At 36.4% G+C, this 12,166-nt stretch overlaps 1 protein-coding gene across 5 annotated transcripts in view; it reads right to left on the reverse strand.

Annotated features, from left to right (window-relative positions):
- The window catches only part of LOC106138075 (zinc finger protein 436), a 36,005-nt gene extending 24,896 nt beyond the window's left edge, over positions 1-11,109 (reverse strand). Inside the window, exons 1-5 of one of the 5 annotated variants that reach the window (XM_060952382.1) lie at positions 10,115-11,082; positions 8,770-8,898; positions 6,398-6,581; positions 5,407-5,523; positions 4,279-4,464 (exon numbers count right to left, since the gene is read on the reverse strand). In XM_060952382.1, the coding sequence (XP_060808365.1) occupies positions 4,279-4,464; positions 5,407-5,523; positions 6,398-6,581; positions 8,770-8,898; positions 10,115-10,222 (724 nt within the window). In that variant the 5' untranslated portion in view covers positions 10,223-11,082. Of the gene's footprint in view, positions 1-4,278; positions 4,465-5,406; positions 5,524-6,397; positions 6,582-8,769; positions 8,899-10,114 lie in introns of all 5 variants that reach the window. The other 4 variants (XM_013339100.2, XM_013339097.2, XM_013339095.2 and 1 more) reach the window with 4 other exon arrangements.
- Positions 11,110-12,166: the final 1,057 nt, after the last annotated feature.

The raw sequence follows: 12,166 nt of genomic DNA on the forward strand, positions 1-12,166 counted from the left end.
GAATTTTTTTCAAAAACTCAATCGCATGAGAGTCGCTGAGGACATGCTAGAACGAGTCAATTCCGACCCAACATTCATGAAACGCATTGTTACTGGTGACGAGACGTGGGTTTACGAGTTTGACATGCAAACTAGTCAACAAGCTTCGGAGTGGCGCCTTCCAACTGAACCGAAACCGAAAAAACCACGCCAAAGTCGTTCAAAAGTCAAAGTCATGTTGACTGTTTTCTTTGACTATCGCGGTGTTGTGCACTCGGAATTCTTGCCGGAAGGTCAAACGGTAAATAAGGAATATTATTTGAGTGTTATGCGGCGTTTAAGAGAGCAAATCCGACGAAAAAGGCCAGATTTGTGGAAAGAAAATTCTTGGATTTTGCACCATGATAATGCACCTTCGCACAAGGCCATCATTGTGAACGAATTTTTAACCAAACACTCAACAAATACCATCGAGCAACCACCATATTCACCAGATATGGCTCCAGCCGACTTTTTTCTTTTTCCTAAACTCAAATTATCACTTCGTGGCACCCGTTTTCAATCGGTAGAAGACATAAAAGAGAATTCGCGGCGAGAACTGACCTCAATTCCGGAAACAGCGTTTAAAAAATGTTTTGATGATTGGATTATTCGTTGGCGTAAGTGTATCGTTTCTAAAGGAGCATATTTTGAAGGTGATAAAATAAATTTGGATGAATAACAAACAGTTTGTGTATTATTGATCTTTTCCTGCTACTTTCTTGACAGAGTAGTATGTACAAACTCCGACACAACATCGCCTGTCGCGCGGTTCCCCAGGCATAACACCTAGCCTGGCGGAAGATCTTCCCTTTGGTGGCGGTCGAGCCGAATCATCGCTCCTGATACAGTAACATGACTTTCGAAACGTACAAGATAAAATTCAGGATTACGTCACGTGCGCGTTTCAAACCTGTGTAGTATTTATAAATAGAAAAATGCTATGCGAAAATTTCAAAGCAGCTATCATGAAGTTAATTTGAATTTGAATTAAAGATATTATTGGAGGTCAATGATGGTAGAATGTAGGTATTTAGAGTAAAATAAGTCAATTTAAAGAAACGCGTCATTATACGCTTCGCTCAGACTTAAAACCAGTCCCTATTTGCCTAAGAAATTATAAAAAAAAATTTAAAGCTTAAAAAAAGAAATAGTTTTACAGCCAGCGATTACAGTTCGAAATTCAAATAACGTACGCACCGTATTGTTAACAAGCCGCAACTTCAATCAGTTGGTTTTATTTTTTTTATATTTTAAATCAAGTTGACCGCGTGACTTTGCGTTAAAGTCCTCTTACACAATTAATGTTGGCAGCGTAAAATTAATAATAAAAAAAAATACTTCCATTTTCAATTTGTACTTAAATAGAAAAAATTGCTCACAACATAACTAATGATACCTATGTTCCACATTTACAGTCCATTTTTTAAGGTACCAAAATAATAGACCCTGTTTGCCCCGTAAAGGATAAAGGCGTGATTACATATAGACGGGCATACTCGACTGACGTCTGTATCTACATACATACCTCATGCAAACATATAAACACGTCTACATCCCTTGCGGGGTAGACAGGGCCATCAGTCTTAAAAAGAGTGATAGGCCACGTTCAGCTTTTGGCTCAATGATAGAATTGAGATTCATATAGTGACAGGTTGCTAGCCCATCGCCTAAAAGAAGAATCCCGAGTTTACGACATCCATTGGAATGAGATGGAGTGGTCCTATTCTATTGGTAGGTAAACCACACGGCACACATATATACCTCACATATATATTTTTTTATTATTAATGCCCTATATCTTTTAAATCCCGCCTTTTGGCACTATGTATCATATAGCTTTGTTGGAGCAAAATTTGCCAATAAACAAAACAATATTAGACCGATATTACATAAAAAATAAAAAAAAATTTAAAATAAAGATTCTATACTATATAAACTTTGCACCGCCAACATTATTTAAATCTAAGAATAGAATTATCTATACGAATAATCTCCTGCAAAGTCAGGCGTTACGGAAATTCTAATGACAAAATTACCAAAAAGTTGATTAAGAACAAAAATATATGTATATATATATATAAACATATTTTATATTGTAACATGTCATGACTTGAACTACTACAAATGTGCCAGATTGTAAAAATCTCTTACCCGCGCAGAGTGAAAAAAAAAACCACAATCATAAAGTCTTAAAGTATTTTATCTGCCTGTATGTATGACCTAAATTTCGAATGTCTTGAAAACGGGAGATGTCAAAAGTACCCGTGATCGTCGAATATGCATGCAAAGAGTAATGAGTGTGGAGGGAGCGGGAGAGGTATGTAAGGAAGGATCGTACATACATACATATGATCACGTCTATATCCCTTGTGGGGGAGACAGAGCCAACAGTCTAGAAAAGACTGATAGGCCACGCTCAGCTATTTGGCTTAACGATAGACTTGAGATTCAAATAGTGACAGGTTGCTAGCACATCGCCTAAAAATAGAATCCCAAGTATGTAAGCCTATCCCTTAGTCGCCTTTTACGACATCCATGGGAACGAGATGGAGTGGTCCTATTCTGAAGTGAGGTGAGAGCCGGGAACCACACGGCAAGCTTGATCAAACCGAGGATGCTTATAATTAAACAAAAAGGCGCGGGAAATGGCTAAAGCGAACCCCGGGGTTCGTTATTCACGATGTGGAAGGCACATAGTTCATGTCATAATCATAAATTTGAATTTGAGTAATTTTGTCAAAAGAATATCTATAGTAAAAGCCGAGTAAAGGAGTCAATTACACACACATTATTCGAAAACTTCACCAATTGCTTAAATAATATGCACAATTTACACGATTTTGCAATACAAAAATATATTAATTGTTTGAAACTCTTTTGAAAATTTATATTTATTGACTAGCTTATGCGCGGGGCTTCGCTACCGTGGGAAATTATAGTAAATAACTAAGTATTCTATGTCACTCCCGAAGATGTCTATACTATATCTGTGCTTAATTTCGTGAAAATCAGTCCAGTAGTTTTTGAATTATTTAGTTACAAACATACAAAAGTATTGTTATTGTTTTTCATCCTTTATTTTATGCCGGTGGACTGAAAGAGATCCCTTCATGGGATAAGTCCGCCATAGCAAGTGATTTATTTCTTTAATAACTTTATGTAATATTTCTTGTAACTTTATAAATTTGAATATGCAATAAAGATATTACAAACAAACAAACATAAATTCAAATCTTTCCTCTTTATATTCATATTTATTGATTATCATTGATAAGTGCTTTCAAGAATCACGCCAACTCCTGAATAATATAGAATATTATAAAGAAAAAATATTATTTTTGTATGTTTGTAACGAATAAACTCAAAAACTACTGGACTACTACGCGAAATTAGTTTTTTTATTATGACGCAAAAAAATATGCATAGTACGAGGGCGGGAGTGACATAATTATATTTTTTTTAAACTCCCAGTGATCCACAGCCGCGAGAAAAAGCTAGTGTTATTGATATATGTCGTGTAAAGCAATATCGTGTACACTGGCCTTAAAAAATATAATGACGGAGGCAGATTTTAGATTAAAAAAATAAAATAAAAACAATCTTTATTTATAAATATTAATGACAGACGCATTTTGACTCATATCACGATATATATATATACATGTCAGTCTGTCCGTAATTCGTATATAAATTAAAGCCACTTTCCAAACTTCAAATTTCACGAAGGGGAAGTCAGAGACTCTCTCCACGATCAATGCATACTTCTTTCGCTTTATCCACATTCATAACTCTCTTACGTTTAGGTTAAAATTACATACATACATATGGTCACGTCTATATCCCTTGCGGGGTAGACAGAGCCAACAGTCTTGAAAAGGCTGAATGGCCACGCTCAGCTATTTGGCTTAATGATAGAATTGAGATTCAAATAGTGGCAGGTTGCTAGCCCATCGCCTAAAAGAAGAATCCCAAGTTTGTAAGCCTATCCCTTAGTCGCCCTTTACCACATCCATGGGAAAGAGATGGAGTGGTCCCAATTCTTTTTTGTATTGGTGCCGAGAACCACACGGCTATTAAAACGGTTAAAATTAAAATAGTAATTAAATCATCTTTATAAAATTAACGGGCACCTAATTCTTTATTATTTTGTACCATACAGTCTCGCAAACAAAATCCACTTTATCTCAAAACTCAAAATCTGCCTCCGTCCTATCATATCATTTATTTATGAATCGAAATAACAAATCAATCACTCACGTTTCTTCTCCTTTTGTTGAGATTTTTTCACCGTCGCCTTTTTGAGCGTTTTTTTCACTGACGCTACCGTACGTTTGGTAGTCGTGCGATCGGAGTCGTCCGACCGACATTTCAAATTACTCTTCAAAGTGTTCAACGGTCGCTCGTCGTCCGAATCCGCGTTGCGATTTTCGTCCGCGTCCGACGCTGTAAAGAGAATGAATACATACATACATATACATATGGTCACGTCTATATCCCTTGCGGGGTAGACAGAGCCAACAGTCTTGAAAGACTGAATGGCCACGTTCAGCCATTTGGCTTAATGATAGAATTGAGATTCAACTAGTGACAGGTTGCTGGCCCATCGCCTAAAAGAAGAATCCCAAGTTTGTAAGCCTATCCCTTAGTCGCCTTTTACGACATCCATGGGAAACAGATGGAGTGGTCCTATTCTTTTTTGTATTGGTGCCGGGAACCACACGGCACGGCACGGCAAGAGAGTGAATGTAGTCATAAAATATAGAAGTGTACAGGCGAAATCAGCTGCTGGTAAAAATAAATAAATATATACTTACCTACGGGACAAAAATTACACAGATCGAGTTAGCCTCGAAGTAAGTTCGAGACTTGTGTTACGAGATACTAACTCAACGATTAAATAAATATATACGGGACAAAAATTACACAGATTGAGTTAGCCTCGAAGTAAGTTCGAGACTTGTGTTACGAGATACTAACTCAACAATTAAATAAATATATACGGGACAAAAATTACACAGATTGAGTTAGCCTCGAAGTAAGTTCGAGACTTGTGTTACGAGATACTAACTAAACGGTATTATATTTTACTAGCTGTGCCCGCGAATTCGTACGCGTGGAATAGTTATTTCGGGCATCATTGAAGCCCTCAAGGATTTCCCCCGTTTTTTTTTTCACATTTTCCATTATTCCTTCGCTCCTAATAGTTGCAGTATGATGTTTTATAGCCTAAAGCCTTCCTCTATAAATAGTCTATTCAACACAAAAATATTTTTTCAACTCGAACCACTAGTTCCCGAGATTAGCGCGTTCAAACAAACAGACAAACAAACAAACAAACCAACAAACAAACAAATTCTTCAGCTTTATAATATTAATATAGATTACCTATAAGTTGTTTCTCCTCTTTTAAATATTCAACGTTTTCCAAATATTCATTCTCCGGCCGCAGTACAAACGCTTTCTCGTCTAATTGAACCTCGGTATCGTTGAACGCAGGAAAATCTGCAACAATATATTTTGGAACAATTAAAAAATAAAACAAAACTTATATCACCATTTCCATCCATATAATGTCCATAAGCATATGTACACAGTCACGTCTTAATCCCAAGTTTGTAAGCCTATCCCTTAGTCGCCTTTTACGACATCCATGGGAAAGAGATGGAGTGGTCCTATTCTTTTTTGTATTGGTGCCGGGAACCACACGGCGACTAAGAGATAGGCTTACAAACATGGGATTCTTTTTTAGGCGATTGGCTAGCAACCTCTCACTAGTTAAAATCTCAATACTATCGTTAAGCCAAATAGCTGAACGTGGCCATTCAGTCTTTTCAAGACTTTTGGATCTGTCTACCCCGCAAGGGATATAGACGTGACCATATGTATGTATGTATGTACGTCCTAATCCCTTGCGGGGTAGACAGAATAAGCAATCATGAAAAGACTGAAAGGTCACATTCAACTGTATGGCTTTATGATGGAATTGATATCCAAGTTCGAAGAAGCCAATCGCCTATGAGGGGCGTCTCAAATTAATAAGCCTATTCCTTAGTTGCTCTTTACGACATTCATGGGCTAGATTAATAATTCAAGTAATTCTATTCAAAAGTTCCAGAAACCACACGGCACCACATAAAGTAATCAATACAATAATTAATAAAATTGTAACAGTGATATCCGTACATGAAATATAATGGCCAACAAAAAAAATCTCAATTCTATCATTAAGCCAAATAGCTGAACGTGGCCGATCAGTCTTTTCAAGACTGTTGGCTCTGTCTACCCCACAAGGGATATAGACGTGTCCATATGTATGTATGTATGTAACAAAAAAAATATGACATTTAACAAAAAAAAAAACTCCACACAAACATACCACTATGATCTTCGTAGCTCATATCGTTCACGTCTTCGGCACCGGCAAATTCGAATTCCACTTCGGTCTTCACCTTACTCTCTTCCACCTCCAGGTGGTCTTCGGAAGACATCTTCTTGATGGACAGCGAGTGAACCAGATTGTGAGACTTACGGTCAATTCGGGCCACTGTTTTTACTGTGAGCTGAAACATATCAGGTGTTTTAATATGAAATACAATTATAAATTCTTTATTAATATTATAAACTAGCTGTGCCCGCGACTCCGTCCGCGTGGAATAGTTATTCATCATTGAAACCCTAAAGGATGAATAATTTTCCCCGTTTTTTTTTTCACATTCTCCATTATTTCTTCGCTCCTAATAGTTGCAGTTTGATGATTAATAGCCTAAAGCCTTCCTCGATAAATGGTCTATTGAACACTAAAAGAACTAGCAGTAGTTTCTGAGATTCAAACAAACATACAAACAAACTGTTCAGCTTTATAATATTAGTATAGATGTGAAACTCTGTATGTCTGCCTCTTCCACTTTCACAGGTAAACCTGAAAAGTTTGTTTGTTTCGAGGAATGCTTTAGGCCGTATAACATCATGCTGAATCCCAAGTTTTTAGGCCTATCCTTAGTCGCCTTTACGACATCCATGGGAAAGAGATTAGACTTCATTCTATAACTTTTGTTTGCATGTAATTTAGTGATACACATACATAAGTCTCTTGTGGGGTAGACAAAGCCAACAGTCTCTAAAGAAAAGAATGATAGACTATATTCAGCTGTATGGTTTTTAAACGGTTTTATTTAGCTCACCCCGTTTGTTTTATTTATTCTTGGGTCAAATTTAGTAATTCAAATTTCACCCTCTTCCTGTCAACCGATTAATCTGAAATTTTGTATACACTTTGGATTTTGGTGACAATATAATTATGTTTATTCATTATCATTATAAATTCAAGATGGCCGCCGTTACAAAATGGCGGATAATTTAGGTTTCATTAATCCCATCAATATGGGTATCAAATGAAAGGGCTCAACAAGCAGAATACAATATACTATAAAAAATTGAAATCCAAGATGGCGGCCTCTACAAAATGGCGGATAACTTAGGTTTTATCAATCCCATCAACATGGGTATCAAATGAAAGGTCTCAACAAGTAGAATACAATTTACTATTCAAAATTAAAATCTAAGCAGTGGGATAAAATGTAGCCTATGTTACTCCTGAAGGTTAAGTCTATCCCTGTGCTAAATTTCATTCAAATCGGTCCAGTAGTTTTTGAGTTTATTCGTTACAAAAACAAATAAAAATAGGTAAAAAAACTTTTTAAGTTAAACGGTTTTATGTTAAACATACATTGCAATGTTTAATATAAATGTACTAAAAACCAAATAATAAAAAAATAGGTAAAAAAACTTTTTAAGTTAAACGGTTTTATGTTAAACATACATTGCAATGTTTAATATAAATGTACTAAAAACCAAAAAATAATAAAATAGATACAGTCGTGGGAATTATAAACATATGCATAGACTAGACTAAAATAAAACCGTGGGGCACGTCAATTGTCTACAATCGTTGATTAAAATGTTTGTTTTGTAATGTTACACTATAATTAGGCAGTTGTTCAACCGACAACGATGGACGTGTGATAAGAAGGGCTAGAATGTGGAAACAAGTTAGCAAGCTCGATTAAGCGAGTTTTAGGGTTTCATAATGTTGAGCGAGTAGTACTTTTATCATAAGTTTTGTCGATTAAAGACAAACTACGAGCAGTGAAACGATTCCTCGCTAGCCAGCAAAATAGTAAGTAATTTGCGCACCGTCTGCGGGCCAACTGCCTAACGACGAATTAAACGATTCTTCTATCGCACATTAAGTCTATAATTTGTAGACAATTGACGTGCCCCACGGTTTTATTTTAGTCTAGTCTATGCATATGTTTATAATTCCCACGACTGTATCTATTTTATTGTTTTTTGGTTTTTAGTACATTTATATTAAACATTGCAATGTATGTTTAACATAAAACCGTTTAACTTAAAAAGTTTTTTTATTATGATGCCTAGCACACAAAAGGAGTCCCAAATTCCTAAATCCTACTTATAATATAAATGCGAATGAGTTTGTGAGTATATCAGGATGTCAGTATGGATGTTTGTTACACTGTCACGCAAAAACTACTGAACCGATTACAATTAAATTTGGTATATAGGTAGTTGAAGACCCAGAATAACATATAGGCTACCACCCCTTTTTATCCCGGAATTCCCACGGGATTGATTGTTAAGTTATGATAGGGATTCCACGCAGAACGTGAGCAGCCTCTAGTAGGTGATATAATTTTGTATGCATGCCCAATACATCAATATGCTCACCTTATTGTTCATCAGAAATCCGGTTAGAACCTCGTCCGCCCTGACTGACTTCTCCATGAAAGAACGGCACCTCCGAAGGTGAGCGTGGCAGATGTAACAGGCGGCGACCGGCTTCATATTGTCCAGCAACTGATAATTTAATTTAGTTCATTTATTCATTCATATAATCACGTCTATATCCCTTGCGGGGTAGACAGACCCAGCAGTCTTGAATAGAATATATTTATTTTCAAAATTGGATACAAGGTATCACAATTGGAAAAAACTAACATATTGTGCCGACCCTATGTAGAAAGTGGGAAAAGGTAATGACGAAGAAGAAGTATACAAGGTATCACTTATTGACGTCACATAATTTAAATCTAATTATAACTACTTCTGCTTCCAAAGCGCATGTATAGAAGAACTTGAAAGACTGATAGGCCACATTCATCTGTTAGGCTTATTGATAAAATTGAGATTCAAATAGTGACAGGTCGCTAGCCCATCATATAGAAGAAGAATCCTCTATCCCTTAATCCCTTAATTAATATAAAACACAAAATTTCTAAACACCATGTCGCTTCTTGTAACAATGTATACATATATCTTAGATTACTTCATAGACCAATATAATAGCATGCAGAGATCGTGGCAAGTGGAAAGAGGTAGTCTCTGCCTACCCCTCCAGGAAAGAGGTGTGATTTTATGTATTTATGTACCAATATACTCCTGGCACTAATTATAAAATTGGGAAGGTACTTGCTTTGTGTTAGTGTGTGTTAATGAATTTCGAACATTGTACACGAATCTGTATATTTTTCACTTGTATAAGAAAGTTGTACATTTTTGCATTTATAATATTACTTGGACTAGTTGGATTAATATAAACCTAACATATATACAATCACGTCTATCGCCAAAGAAGCATGGAGAGGAGCATGCTAGGATACAACATGCAGCATAGGAAACAAGCAGTGGACCGCAGGTGCCATGTGGGTGAGGCTCACAAGGGACTGGAAAAAGTGGAAAGATCTGGAGGAGGAGGCCTTGGTGTCTATAGGATACACTGATGGAAACTGATGTGTTTTTTTATTACTGTTGTATATGTGTTATTGTAAATCTGTTAGTTAGCAATAAAGGCTTTTAAATCACGTCTATAGACCTTGCGTACCCCGCAAGGAATGTATGTAGACGGAGCCAACAGTCATCAAAAGATTGAAAGGACACGTTCAGCTGTTTGCCTTTCTGATAGAATTGAGATTCAAATAGTGACAGGTTGCTAGCCCATCCCTAAATGGAATCCGAAGGGAACATACGCTTAGGATTAATATTATTGTATTTAATTATTTTTGTCTTGCCTTACCTCAGAATCCGTAATTTTCTCATACACTGCTTGCAAGGGGGTACCGGCTATAGTAAACATGCGAACGTCTGTGCAAAGACACAAACGACATATCGACGTTTGAGGCATTTTGGGAGTCACATGAATTATGCAGCTTTCAATAACAGTTATCTAAGATAACATAGAATAGTTACATGTATTTTAAAATATAACAAAACAATCACAAATATTGCAATGCCAAACACAACAGAGTAATCTGATTGCACTGAACATCTCAATACATCCACCAGGATTTCGATTATACACTTTCACGTACAAGGTTTAAATATAATAAGAATTATGAATAAAATTAATTAATCTAACAAAGTTTAAAGCACTTTATTTAGATTTTACTGATTTGATTATCAGCAAAGCAGCCACCGGCCATCTTTCTTTCTTTGCTATCCAATCCACAGATATTAATATCGACGGTTGAAAGGCTAATTGTGGTAAGCGCCATTTTGTGAAAGCTGAGAAAAACCGGTTTAAAGTTTTAATTTTTGGAAAAAAATTCGCTGTTAAAAAATGGCTTGACCGATTTTGATAAAATTAATACAGTATATTTATAAGGTTAAAAAGTACGTAAAACCATTATTTCTGTTACTATTTAGCAATATTTCAGTAATTTTATGGCGCTTACATCAAAATGACACTTTTCCAGGGAAAGGCAAAATGAGTTAAATGCTTGAAATGAACAAATAACTTGACAGCAAAATGAGTCAAATGCTTGAAGTGAACAAATAACTGGACAGCAAAATGGTTCAAGCGCCCATCCCATGTAATACAAAATAATTGAAAATGATTTAAATGCCATGTAATTTTCAACATTAAATTGATATTTCAGTTTAAAAGACAAAATAATACAAAAAGAAAATTGAGAAATTGAAACAAACGGCATGCCAATAGAAAGGTGATCATGACTTTAGGTTCTTGTCAACAATACAATAATTTTTTAGGAATTAAATAACGGTTATTTTTAAATAAAACAAAAAAGAAATCCTTATATGAGGATTCGAGTGCTTGCGTCAGGATAAACGGAGTGCACACTGAGTGGTTTAAGATTGAGAAAGGCGTTACGCAAGGATGTGTTGCGTCAGCGTGGCTGTTCAACCAAAGAGTCTGAAAGTGGATTAAGGATGAATGAGTTACTCGTCAAATGTCTGCTCTATGCCGACGATCAGGTTATACTGGCGTCATCAGCGGAGGAGTTACAGCAGATGGTAAACTGTATGCATGAAGCTTTAAAAGAGAACGGAATGAGAGGGAACGTAAGTAAAACTAAAACACTGGTTTTTGAAATGGTGAAAGAAATGACAACATGTAATATTTTGATTGGAGGAGAAAAAGTTGAGCAAGTGAAAGAGTTTGTATATCTAGGATTAAAGTTTACATCAGATGGCAAGTGTAATAGTGATATTGAAAGATGAGTGAATGCGGGGAACATGGTGAATGGAGCTTTGCATGCCTTTATGAGCAGTCTGAAACTATCCAAAAAGGCTCGGCTGGCTGTGCATAGGGGCGTGTTGGTCCCGACATTAATGTTTGGGAGTGAAAGTTGGGTATGGCAAAAGAAGCACGAAAGCAGAATAAATGCAGTGGAAATGAGAGCGTTAAGGAGTATGATGGGTGTGAAATTGAGTGACCGGATAAGGAACAGCGTGATAAGGGAATGTTGTGATGTGAAAGAAGAAGTATTGACAGGAATAGAAAAGGGTATGTTGAGATGGTTCAGTCATGTGGAGAGGATGAATGAAAACAGGTTGACTAAGCAGATATACAAGGAGAGTGTGGAGGGAAAGGTCGGTGTGGGAAGACCTAGACGAATGTATCTTGATCAAATTAAGGACGTCCTGGTAAAGGGTCAGGTCAAAAGTACACGAAACCCCCGAGCATGCATGAAGAGAGTTATGAATGTGGATGAAGCGAAGGAAGTATGCAGAGATCGTGGCAAGTGGAAACAGGTAGTCTCTGCTTACCCCTCCGGGAAAGAGGCGTGATTTAATGTATGTATGTATGTAGAAAGAAATGACAGCA

Source organism: Amyelois transitella, chromosome 28, assembly GCF_032362555.1.
Source record: "Amyelois transitella isolate CPQ chromosome 28, ilAmyTran1.1, whole genome shotgun sequence".
Classification (NCBI taxonomy): domain Eukaryota; kingdom Metazoa; phylum Arthropoda; class Insecta; order Lepidoptera; family Pyralidae; genus Amyelois; species Amyelois transitella.